The sequence below is a fragment of the Barbus barbus genome (assembly GCF_936440315.1).
Source record: "Barbus barbus genome assembly, chromosome: 11".
Lineage (NCBI taxonomy): Eukaryota > Metazoa > Chordata > Actinopteri > Cypriniformes > Cyprinidae > Barbus > Barbus barbus.
In genome coordinates this window covers 24,637,979-24,652,103 of record NC_136739.1, presented here as the reverse complement: position 1 = coordinate 24,652,103, position 14,125 = coordinate 24,637,979, and the positions used below count along the sequence as shown (strand labels likewise).

Sequence of the window (14,125 nt, the reverse complement as noted above, 5' to 3'; positions counted from 1 at the left end):
ATATATTTGAATAGCCTACATTTAGCCTACATTTAGGAGCAAAAGTGCTTAATCTGTCACTTTTTCATATATATATATTGTTTTTCCTTTGTTTAAATTAGGCCTGTTTATATTATTATTATTATTATTATTATAAGAAAGAAAGGAAGAAAAGAACACAAGGTTTGCACGTTTCACTACAAACTGTCCTTCTGTATACATTGGGAATCGTGCACTGATAAATGCGAGTTCCTGGGCGGATCCGGTCTCACTCACATCTGGATTAAAATCATCTGGATCCGCCTACTCTCACACACACACACACACACACACACACAGTCCTGAACTCTCTTATATGTGTCTGTCACGAGCAGATAAAGAAAATAACGGGGTCGCTTCAACAGTTTGGGATCTTTGGATTGTAAAGTATTATGGGGCGCGGAGGCTGCAGATTGTGGGCTCCAACATCTGTTCTTCTGTGTTTCTGTCGTAAGTAGATCTTCACTTCTCTCGATGCTTTCATTGTCTGGAGGCTCCACGCATCGGAGCTTTGTCTTGGAAGTTTGTATGCAAAACTTTTCTGACACTGAGAAGAGAATATCTAATATTGATTACCATAAACTGGGTTCAACGTCTTGGTTAAAATAAGATGCTTATGTTGACAATCAAAATGACTTCCAAGGCATCGCATGAAAAACTGTTCGTTTGGTTTTCTGAGAGACTGCAAATGCAGTAAATCACGGTATATTCAAGTTCAAGAGTGTTTGGTTTACTTGAACAATACAGTTTTACAGTTTGATTGAATAGTGCGAGTTGAAGCATCAAATAGTGGTTTCGTGCACATTTGTTTTTATAAGGGTTCAATGATGCATTAGTAACATAAGAAATAAAATAATACATTTTTATGTATTAATAATTTTTAATTTTTTTATAATCTACAGTCTTAAAAATAAAGAATATTTATTGCCATCTGGTTCCAGGAAAGAACATTTGAAATCCAAGAAAACTTTCCATTCTACAAAAGGTTCTTTACAGTGAAAAAAAGTTCTTTAGAATTTTAAAATGTTCTTCACACACACACACACACACACACACACACACACACACACATATATATATATATATATATATATATATATTAAGAACTGTTCACTAATAGGTTCTTTGGGGAACCCAGAATCGTTCTTCAATGGCATAATTTCGAAAGCCCCCTTTTGAAACTTTTATTTTTAGTAATGTAGCATTCTGGAATAAATATTAATGGTCACACTTTATTTTAAGGTCCAATTCTTTCTATTAACAAATCAATAACTACGGCTTTTGCCTCACAAAATTCCTGATTTTCTGCTTATTAATAGTTAGTAAAGTAGTTGTTAAGTTTAGGTAATGGGTATAGTCATGCAGAATATGTGCTTTATAAGTAGCCTACTAATAAAAAGTCAGTATGTTAATAATAGGCATGCTAATAAGAAACTGAGAGAATTGGTCCCAATACTAAAGTGTTACCATAATTATATTAAATATGAATACCCTATTAGTCCTTGTTATGATCCCTACTGAAATGAAATATCAAATTATGACCATATTTTAAAAAGTTGGAACATATCATGCTTGACAAAGAGAAGTCCATAATACATAACTATATGTTCATCATATTTCCTGTGTTGTTAAACAAAAACTTTCATCTAAGAGTCACAGTACAGTATAAACAGCAGTTTGACATCAGTGAAAACCTTTGTATTTTCAGAACAGTACTTAAAAGTTAGATGGAAAAGTATACTAAAAATAGATCCGCATACATGACTATTTTGTGAAATTGTACACCAAAAACTAGTCTTAATTAAAAACAGAATCTCAATGGACATAAAATATGCCACGCACTGTGACCACATGAAAACAACACGATGCTAGGAAAGTTCCAACAAGGAAACCAAATCTTAAGAATCCATATGATCTTTACACACCAGGGGCTTCCTTAAATGGTTTGGGTGTGTATAGAGTAGCTCCACTTACAACAACAATTGTGAAATATTACCATATGGGTGGAGAGAAGAGAACCATCACCTCTCCGTCTCGCTTATCATTTCCCATCTGTTGACTGAAACACCTAAAATAAAAAGCTGGGAAATATAGAGAGGCCACTGTCAGTGTGTGCGAATGTGAACACACAGAGACACTGTAGGCTACATAAAAATACAAAGACATCCATCTAAGATCCCTTGATGAATCTCTCTGCTTTGTCATCATGATTGCCCACAATGGCAATATTGTAATGACTTAAACAGAGGGTGCGATGCTGACAGGGCCTAACCCAACCCCAGTGACCTCTCAGTGGACACAGACACTCCTTTTCTCCTTTGTTTGCCTTGAGTCCAAGAAGTTGTTCTTAGTAGGCATGGGTTTGCATGGTACCCGTGGAGGAGAAGCATCTTGTTTTCAGTGATGATAAATGGTTGATTCTTATTATTTGGCATGAGATAACAAAACATTTCACTGGCAATGAGGAGAGATGAGTAATGGAGACAGATCCTTCACCCTCCTTAACACTGAAACGGCACTTATGGAGTGTGTGTGAGCCACATTCAACACTGCAAAAACAACTTCTGAAGACATCTGTATGTCATGAATGTGACAGTTATGCGAGTGCTGCGTTCACTGTACTGTTATTCATTTAATATCAGGAAATGCTTTCAGGGATCAAGCTGAGTTTAAAAGGAATTGAAAAACTTGGAAATCTGCCACCCAGTGGGATAGTTTGATTACTGCATACTGGGGCCCCCGAAAATGCTTTATGGCATGCAAAGGTATATGGAAGGGGGAAAAAGTATATATATATATATATATATATATATATATATATATATATATATATATATATATATGGATGTTTAGGGAAATTTAACTATTTATTAATTTTATATTATTATTATAATTTTTATTGTTTGTATTGAGATATGATACATACTGTATACATATATACATATATAAAATGTATGTGTATGTATATATATACACACACACACACACACACATTTTTAACTAAAACAGTATCATTTTATAATATAAAACTGTTTAATATATACATACATATTTGCTAAATATTTTTTATATATATTTTACTGAATTGCTATATATATTACTATTTATTGTTTTAATAACAACCCTGAAGGTGGTACTAGAAAACATTCCAAATATTATAAATGATACATCATCATATGAATTACAAATAGGGGAAACTTGTTTGAGTGCAAAGCAAATAAATGCAGGCCAGCATCTCTTGTAAGCATGCAGCCATTGGTTTTCCCATAAGCACTGAGGAGTTGTGCTTCAAACTTGGCCAGTATGAGCACTTCTGACTTCAATTTGTTTCTGGAGCAGTTGCTGCAGAGTTTAATTACTTTAAAGTTTATAGAACGGGGGCTTTTGTGCTTAGCCTTTAGAAGTTTTTTTTTCCCCCTTCAGTTTTTCTCTTTTTCTCTGTTGTCTCTTTCTCCCTTCATGTCCCTTGCTCCTTCATGCAAGAGCTCTCCCTCTCTCTCTCTCTCTCTTGTATATTTTGATGGTTGGCATCAGCGGACATCTGGAAGTCTGTGTCAAATATCTCTGCTCTTTCCTTTAATACTGTTTACTGTAAGGTCGCTGCACTCCTTCAGCGAAACAGCTCCCACCCCTCATCTGCTTTTAATAAACAATTAATATTGTCATGATGTGGTAATATCAGGACAGAGGAGACAGTGTGTGTGGGAAGGAATTCAGGCTTATCCCACTTAACCACAGGAACTTCTGACACTCTCATGAATACGCATGCTTTCAGTGATGTGTGCACCAAACCAAATACACCCTAGCACACAAATACACACACCAGGCCATATACTACATTCATCCAAATCCAATTAGAGATTTATGAACTCCAGATGGGTCACGTAGCTCAAAGATTTGCTCTTAAATACTGTCTTGATTGCAGCTGTCATTACAGCTTTCATTCTTATGACTTAGCATTGCAACCAGTTTCATCATTAGACCATTTTGACTGCTTTTACTGCACTCCTTAGTTATTTTGCTTTTAAGCAATGCATTTTCCAAGGCTATCATAGACACTTTTTTTTAACATATTTTTGTTGAGTTTAGGCCTAATTTATTATTATTTATGGTCATGCTACTATGCATTTTTCATTACCTTTATTAATTATTATATAAAGTTTATTAAATGAGAAACTGCAATGAATAATATTTATATTATTAAAAACATTCTGCATATCAAAATAAATTTTTTTTAATTCATTTTGTTGGGGACACACTTAAACATATTCTGTACATAGGCCTATTTACCATGTAATATATCAACATTTATCAGCTACCTAAAGTCTTCAATTACAGCTAAAAGAAAAATCTGCTAAATGTTGCCTAGTATTTTTATACTGTGCAAACTATGAAATCTTATTGGCTGTCCTTATTGCAGTGTTGCAGGCGCAGAGTTTCACCCTCATAAAGACTAACCTCTGTAAGTGGTGTGACCACTCGAGTCCAGTATGTGAAGACAACGTCTGCATGAGCAACTGCAGTCTGACCTCTTACTGTACTCTGGCTGAAGAAGTGTGTGTAGCGATATGGTAAGTCCATGGCTAAATATGAAAGTATGCATGTGACGTGCAATAACAATTGCTTTTGATAGTATGAACCCTTCTCTCTGTTTGAATACACAAGTGTTCCCTGTTCTTGCACACGTAAATGGCTTAAAATTTCAGAACTTCAGATAACCTTTCAGAGGCAGCATAAATGCCTATATGACTACTATATACAGTGTTAAAAAAAATAAACAAAATATGTGGTTACAACATAAGTCATTCATGTACAGTATTAATTTAACTACAGTATAGTACTACACTGACAAACATACAGTATAATATGTATCTTTTAACTACATGTTATATAAACACTAACTGCACTGATTTAATTAGTTGTAAGTTAGTTAGTAGTTCATTAATTGTAAGCTGCATGTGTTTGATTTACTAAAAATAACCAATCTGTTAGAGTAATTGTTTTTGTTCAGCAGTCAGACTTCAATGGTTGTGATAGAGTTTTTCCCTAATGAAAATTAACCATGGTTTTGTCATAGAAATGTGTAATAACATTGTTTTTTTGTTTGTTTGTTTTTTGGTGTACCAACTACCAATTGTATAGCTACAGTTTTACTAAAAATACCATGATTGAACTAGTTAGTTTAGCTAAACCATGGTTAATTTGAGGTTTTAAACTGTAGTAACCATGGTTTTCTGGTTTTATTTGTTGTAAAACCATGGCTACTTTTCATAAGGGTTGATTCATTAGAAAAAGTCTGTATTTATTTGATTCACTAAAAAGAACCAGCTCATTAGAGTCATTGGTTCAGGAGTCAGAATTCACTGCTTTGATTGTGATTCCTTAAAAAGAACCAAATTATAAGAATCATTTGTTCTGTTATCAGACATCACTAGCCACACTTTCTGTTTTGCACTGTGCAACTGAATAAATAATACAGGAAACTCTGTCAAGAATATTTCAGTATGGTGTTCATTCCACGTGTGAGTACCATTATCTGGATGAAATATATTTTCCAAAGTTTGCCACAATACTGTTGCACTGAATAAGAACTTAGCTGCCTTACAGCGCTTGGGATCTGTGGTGTAATAAGGGTTGCTTTTTGAGAGATTTCCTTGTAAGCCAGTTCCATCCTGCTCAGTCTATGAACAGCTTCTCGGGGGAGCCAATCGAGGTGAACTTTGAGTGACTGCAGTAGAGGCAAGCTGTGAGTAAAAGAGAAGCTCTTCTCTGAGAGGGGTCAAACAAAGACTCCTCTAATACTGGATAAACAGCAAACACATTTATAACCCTCAGGAAATTTTAGACTCTGGCATAAAGAACAAAGTGCACCTCTGAGCAGGGATTCCCTGGTTAAATTTGATTCTAGATTTCATCAGAGGAACATAAGACTTTTTTTCTTGAGCCTGTGTTTATCTTTCTGAAGAATCAGGTCACTTTTTTAACAACTGATGCGTTTTTTTCTGGCAGGAAGAAGGACAATGTGAGCGTGAGTGTGCGGACACTGTGTTATAACCCTCAGGATATGCTGGAGAACATAATGCTGACAAACTACTCCTCCAAAGAGTGTTTGATGACGCCTCAGCACTCTGAAGATGGCCTGCTCTTCATCTGCAGCTGTATTGGAGATCATGAGTGCAACGACAGACTGGTCTTCGAAAAAGGAGCCAATGGTATGTTCAAATGAATACTTCAACACTGCTAAAATGTCTGTTTTCTGCCAAAACATTTTGCTTTGCAATCCAAAACCATGGCTCTGTTCCAAAACCTAGTGAGCTTCCTAGTACCTCAGTTTGGCATCATGGTTCGGTATGGTTTCAGTAGAGCAGGGGGAAATACGAAATATAAAATTGCTTTTTTTTTTTTATTAAACACTGGTACTGAACATATTGTTCCTTCTTTAAATAAATTCCATTATAATTAATTTTCTTAAAAAATAAAAATCTACCTCAGCTTATGCTCTAAACTAGGGAGCCCTTTTACATTTCTACAATTAACAACAGAGCTTATATATTGTTATCAAAAGTAAGTTTCCAGTGAAGTTCCACTCGTGCTGTGGTTAAAAAATGTTGTGTATTTTCGGTACACTTGCGTACCGAACCGAAAGATTACCGAATCTATTTTACAGAATCTAAACATTTTCGGTATGAATACATGTACCTTTACACTCCTAAAAAATAGATATAATTCACTAGTTCATTATACTTATGTTATGTACCTTTTTTTTTTTTAAACACTGTATTGTTTATTTAGGAAAATATTAATATCTAACAAAAATAATTTTTGAGCCAGTCAATTTTTTGCTACATGAGAAGGCCATTCAAATCAACCACTTATGAAGTAGTATTTCAGTTAGCATGCTCCCTTAGAGGGCAGCTGACTTTATAGCAAGACACTTCTCTGAGGTCTGGAACAGAGCCCATGTGTGCTAATATATTCAATCCCCTTTGTTTCCCAGGATTCTCAAAGCTGAAGTCTAAAGACGTCATTCCAGTAGTAGTCATAAGCCTGGTTCCACCCCTCCTGGTAGCTGTCATTGCTACCATGGCTTTTTACCTTTACCGCACACGTCAGCCTGGCAAGAAACCCAAAGACTGGGGGCCACGCCGCACCCACTACCAGTCTCTAGATCCTGCCGAGGGCCAAGTAAATGGTAGCGATTACCGTGGCAAGCTGCCGTCCCTCAGCGATGACGTCAATTCGGAAATCTCATCAACTTGTGCCAATAACCTAAACCACAACACAGAGCAGCTGCCCATCCAGCTGGAGGCGCTGGTGGGTAAGGGGCGATTTGCAGAGGTATGGCGGGCACGGCTCAGTCATAATGAGGGTGGGCAGTACGAAACGGTGGCTGTGAAGATCTTCCCAGCGGTGGAGTATTCCTCATGGTGTAACGAAAGAGCCATATTCTCTGACGCCAACTTAAAACATGAGAATATAGTGCAGTTCCTGACTGCTGAGGAGAGGGGCGGTACTGCTGCCGCCCCCCAGAGGCAATACTGGCTCATCATGGCTTATTATAACATGGGAAACCTTCAGGACTTTCTGGCTGGCCATATCCTCACATGGACTGAGCTGTGTTCACTGGCAGGCTCTGTGGCGAGAGGCCTGGCACACCTCCACAGCGATACGACGCCCTGCGGCACACCAAAAGTGCCCATCGCCCATAGAGATCTGAAGAGCAGCAACATTGTGCTGAAGAACCACAGCGAGTGTACACTCTGTGATTTCGGACTGGCTCTGCGACTCGACCTCTCGCTCACCGTAGATGATTTTGCCAACAGTGGACAGGTAGGCACAATATTGGCTCTGATTCAAAACCTAGTGAGCACAAAATAATGAAAATAATGTATTTTGGGTAAAATAATGAATTTTTATCAATACCTTAAGGTACTAAATGAAAGTAAGTACACTACTAAAAGTTAGTTGTAGGTAACATTTTTAAATGCTTTTGAAATAAGTCTCTTTGCTCACCAAGGCTGCATATATTTGACCCAAATACAGTAAAAAAAAAAAATAATAATAAAAAAGTAATATAAAATATTACAATTTAATGAAAATATACATATTTAAAATGTACTTTTATTATTATCAATGTTGAAAGTGACGTGACATACGACCAAGTATGGTGACCCATACTCGGAATTTGTGCTCTGCATTTAACCCATCCAAAGTACACACACATAGCAGTGAACACACACACACACACACACAGCAGTGAACACACACACACACACACACACGGAGCAGTGTTGAAAACAGTTGTGCTGCTTCATAATTTTGTGGAAACTGTGATACTTTTTTCAGGATTCATGATAGAACACTCAAAATTGCTGAATTTATTTGAAAAAGAAATCTTTTGTAACATTATAACCTAAAGTTTAAAAGTTTTTATAAAAAAAAAAAAAAGTCTGAGCCTAAACTTTTTAACAGTATTGTATATTTATAATAAATATTTAGTTTGCTTTACCTGCCATCTTGGATTGTTGAGAAAATGTTAAAATGCTGTACATAGGCAGCAACTATATGTGGCATAAATAGTGCCTGGGAACCAGATTTCAATAGTTTCTGCCTTAGAATTTGTAGTTGCAAAGAACACGCATTTGATGCCTGCGTAGGCAGCTCTTTAGGTTTCGGAACAGAGACGTAGTGTTCAAATGTTGCATCCGTTGCACATACAAAAAAACAACCAAATGTATCATCCGAGTGGGCAGAACTGCTCTGGGTACAGTGATCATTTCTTCAAGCTTTTTAAGTGTAACATAAAAGCTCCGAGATTGATTTGTTTAGGTCACAGATGTAATCACATGAAACCATTGATAATTCAATTTGGTGCAGTTGTCCGATTTAAATCACATGGTCTGTGTCCTGTAGGTGGGGACCGCACGCTACATGGCTCCTGAAGTTCTGGAGTCCAGGGTGAATCTAGAGGACTTGGAGTCCTTTAAACAGATTGATATCTACTCCATGGCCCTGGTGCTATGGGAAATGGTCTCTAGGTGTGACGTCATAGGAGGCAAGTAAAGCTCTCGATGTATACTTGCTTGAAAGATGCTGGAGGTTAAAACATACTGTAAGAATTTAAGCATATTTGTTTTCTTTTTAACAGAGGTAAAGAGTTACGAACCCCCATTTGGCTCCAAGGTGTGTGAGCAACCTTGTGTAGACAGCATGAGAGACCTGGTGTTAAGAGACAGAGGACGACCAGATATTCCAGAGAGCTGGACAACACATCCCGTGCGTATTCATAAAACACAAACAAAATAAGGGTATACATCAAATTTATTTTTATTTTTTTTATTATGATACAACAGTGGAGAGTAGACAGGAAGCAAGGTGGGAGAGAGAGAGCGGGGCAGGATGGGGAAAGGTCCTCGAGCTGGGATTCGAACTTGGGACACCTGTAAAGCAACATTATATGTCAACATACTTGCCCACTAGGCTATTGGTGTGGACAGAAGTTTTAGATTTTAAATGCGCGCATTTAAATATACATATTTATTAAATATATATATATACTTAATGTAAAAACATTTTAATATTATATTATTTATATTAATAATATTTTTTAAAGTATTAATTTTAATTTATTTTAAAAAAGACAAATATTTTAACATTTAAAAATAAGTTTAACTTTTTTGAATGTTTAATATATGTATACACACAAATACCTACTTTTTCCATTTTCAAAAAAAAAAATTACACCTTTTTTTTTTACATACACGCATTATTATTAGATTTTAATATATACCCAATATAACGCATTTTATAAAATTATATATTAAATATATTACATGTCAAAAATATATATTATATAGAATACATTTTTCATGTTCAAAAATAAAATTTGTTCTCTGAATGACTCATTTGCTGTTAAACTCCTCATAAAAAATGTCTGTATGGCAATTCAGTTTAGACAGTTTGCAAGAATGTTTAGCGTCTGTGGAATGAAAATGATCGCTGCGAGACGCCGCGGAGTGAACGAGTCTTGAGAGAGTTGTGTGAGGACGTGGGCACTGCCTCCGTGTTGCCAGATCCAGTTATTATAAGCGTTTTTGGACTTGTCTTTTTCAATTAATTTGACAGTTTAGAAAGTTAATAAAGTAAGTCATTTCAGTTTAGGGTCAGCAATATATTTATCTTATTTTAATTGCAAAAGATTTTAAATAATTTTATTTATTTTTCGGTTTTTGTTTATTTTAATAGCAATACCTGGCAACACTGCATCGCTGGCACTTAAACTGACAGCAATCAAAAAAGCCCACAGACAACATTCAACATTCAGTAAGGGAAATGCAAAAATATGATATTATCTGTCAGAAACATTATCAACGCTGTCAAAAACAGTAGCATTTAAAACTAGTACACAGATCTGTAGAACAAATAGGTTACAGAATGAAATGAAATATGCAAACACTAGCTATGAAGAAGTCTATGCTATATCATTCGGTATAGTAGTTACATTTTCACAATTCATGCTAAAAACCTTCATAAGAGCACTAGACAATGTTATCAGCTATACTGCAATGGTTATTAATAAAAACTTTAACAGTAATATGTATTGTTGCATGAATAATTAACAGCTTATAAAATTATCCACCCCTAACTATATAAAAATGTTTTTGATGCAATAAATATGGTATGATTTAAATGGGAACATCCCTCCAAAACAGAGAACGCATCTTTCACAAACATCTACATGTCTGTCTCTTATAAAGTGTTTATAGTGTATATAATGAGTTGTATTTGTAGGGGTTATTATAGCATAACAACCCCCCCTCACTAATTTTCACAGCCTGGCTACGGCAATGCCTGTGTGTGTATGCCTAGGTAGATAGGTAGGTAGGTAGGTAGATAGATAAATTTGATGTATACTCATGTTATAACAAATTATTACATGTTTTAAATATAATTAAAATGTACATTAATAATTACATGTGCACATTTATACAATTAATAATTATGATATTTTAACATATAACATAATATCCTAATAAAATATAAATTTTAAATATGCACATATACATATATATACACATATATACAGTATATACATACATATATATATATATATATATATATATATATATATATATATATATATATATATATATACACACACACACACACATACATACATATTGAACAAAATTATAAACGCAGCACACTTGTTTTTCCTCCTATTTTTCATGAGCTGAACACAAAGATCTAATAGTTTTTATATTTTCAAAGATCTAAGGCCTTTTATTATGGCCAGCCTAAGGCACACCTGTGCAATAATCATGCTGTCTAATCAGCATCTTGATATGCCACACCTGTGAGGTGGATGGATTATCTCGGCAAAGGAGAAGTGCTCACTAACACAGATTTAGACAGATTTGTGAACAATATTTGAGCTAAATAGGCCTGTTGTGTATGTAGAAAAAGTCTTAGATCTTTGAGTTCAGCTCATGAAAAATGGGGGCAAAAACAAAAGTGTTGCGTTTATAATTTTGTTCAGTGTATATTGACACTGGCATACTGAAATTATATTCACAAGCTTCTTAGAATGTGTTACTGACATTTCTGCCTGTTGTTTTAGGGCATGCAGCTCTTGTGTGCGACTATAACAGAGTGCTGGGATCATGACCCGGAGGCTCGTCTAACGGCACACTGCGTGGTGGAGCGCTTTAATACTCTGGCACAGGAAGAGCTGGAGAACTCCATCTGCACCCACGCACCCATATTGCCATCTACAGAGGACCAAAGCCCATCCCTTCCCTTCCTTCCTCCCTGCACGGACCACAGCACTGGCATCCATCTGCATGTTACATCTGACACGCAGATCTCCGATTCCTCCTGGCAACCAAGGCAAATGTGACCTGCCTGGAAAAATCAGACTACTTCTTGTAATCCATATTGAATCATTATGTGGAGCTGGTCTTCGTTTTTCTTTAAATGCTAATCTAAACCGACGGACAAAAGAGGGTTTCTGTTCTAACATATCCTCGTTTACTTGTGTAATGTTGTTAAAGGATGTAGTGAAGGATGAAAAGGCTGCTTTGTGCCATAAAGAAAAAACAAAACAAAAAGCTAACGCAGGTGGAGAGAAGTTAAGGGTACGTGGCAGAAAGCTGCAAAGAGCACAGTTATTACTAACATGTTTTCCCAAAAATGTTTACCACACAATTTTCTGATTTACAATTTTCCATTGCCCTTTCTGACTCACTCACTCATGAAATCCACATGATCTTCCCATAAACTCAGTTTTGGGGGACTTCAATTTGATTAACCACAGAACCACAGATGATACACCAGCAACATAACTGCTGTTTTTTGACATAAAAAAAGACCCGTTTCATTTCCTTGCTCACACAGGGTTGTAGTCCTTTCAAATAATTTTAGAATACCTTCAAAATGTGATCTGAGCCTGACATTTTTTGCTATGGATGAGTTGCTTTGCACTGACCCTATTTTAACCACTGACCTGATTACTTTAATTAAATGACAACTACATGAAGGCTTTTTATCTGGAATTATCAATGTCCTGCTTCAGAAGTTGAGGATGAGCCTGTTCATTCCAGACTTATTGATTATAATCAGTTAGCTTAACCTAATTAAAAGAAGAAAAAAGCAACTTTTAAAAGATTTCTTAGACTCTCTTCTGATTCAATAAGCTAATGATTTGTTACATCAATGAGCTTGGGTCTCAGGCAAAGAGAAAAGCATGACACTGACTTGTCTAGTTTCTAAAGAGCCTGCATTTACACTCCGATTTTTTTTAAGCAATCTGAGGTTCACCCAAATTCTACAGAGCTACTTTGAGGGACAGGGAAAATTCATACCAGATTGCACACTGGAAAAATAACTGATGGAGATAAATACTTTCTGTGCAAATGTCAACATGAACATATGGCAACCTGTTGTGCTTTTTCCATTACTGGAGATGAGGCAAACAAAAATGTAATTTTGCCCATTCCTAGTGTGAACTGGCTTCACAGCTGTACAGTAATCACTTTATAAAATGTATATTCATAATGTGTCCATTGACTTTTTTAAACAACATTTTTGGGTTCCATTTCACACTACTGTTCAAAAGTTTGAGGTCAGAAAGTTTTTTTACATATTTTTGAAAAAAGGGGTTCTTATGCTTACCAAAGCTGCGTTTATTTGATCCAAAAATACAGTAAAATTGTGAAATATTATCAATTTATTATATTTTAAAATGTATTCCTGTAATGGCAAAGCTGAATTTTCAGCAGCCATTATTCCAGTCTGCAGTTATCTTTCAGAAATCATTCTAATATGCTGATTTGGGTCCTTAAGAAACATTAATGTCAGTGTTGAAAAGTTGTGCTGCTTAATATTTTTTATAGTTTTTTTGATTCTTTGATGAATTGAAATAGCAAAAGTAACAAACGAACAGTCAGTACCTGTCACTTTTCATCAATTTAATGTTTCCTTGCTGAATGAAAGTATAAAAACCCTTACTGACCGCAAATGTTTAAATGGTAGTATATATAGAAGGAAAACTGTGTTATATTTTTCACTATTTCTAATCACTGTTTTGTATAGAAACCCGTTTCTGCCTCAGAATAAATATAAAACTTGTTATTGTGAGAAAGGTTAACATTTAAAATAATGCTGAGTCAAACTTTGAGATATGAAGTAGCAATCACAAGAAATAAAGTTGCATCGTAAAGTATAAAATCACAACTGTGATAAAGTGACACTGTGAAATATATAGTCACAACCTAAAGTTGCAAATGTGCGATATTAAGCCACACTATGTGAAATACAATTACAACAAATAAAGTCGCAATTCCCTTTATTATTATTATTATTATGTTTACTCTAAGGCAGAGAATGGGTTCCTTAGTTTTGCCTTTCCTAGGTTATTTTAACTAGTCCTTCAATGTGACATCAACTGCAAAACATCCCATATTTTAATTAATATTAGATCATAATGCTACACGCATAATTCTAATAGAATTAGCAAAATGTCATTTAGCATGTCACACTGCAGGACATTTCAACTACCCATGGAGCTTCTTTTATATACCGGTTATTGTGATACATTTCTTGATAC

The 14,125-nt window shown here is 35.4% G+C and overlaps 1 protein-coding gene across 1 annotated transcript; it reads left to right on the top strand.

Moving 5' to 3' along the window:
• The first annotated feature begins 289 nt into the window (after positions 1 to 289).
• Positions 290 to 13,077, top strand: LOC306877034 (TGF-beta receptor type-2-like). The gene is made up of 7 exons (XM_079428555.1): positions 290 to 468; positions 4,439 to 4,589; positions 6,028 to 6,230; positions 7,016 to 7,848; positions 8,932 to 9,073; positions 9,167 to 9,294; positions 11,639 to 13,077. Exons 1-7 carry the CDS (start codon positions 411 to 413, stop codon positions 11,915 to 11,917), a joined length of 1,794 nt encoding a protein of 597 aa, XP_079284681.1. The 5' UTR covers positions 290 to 410; the 3' UTR covers positions 11,918 to 13,077.
• Positions 13,078 to 14,125: the final 1,048 nt, after the last annotated feature.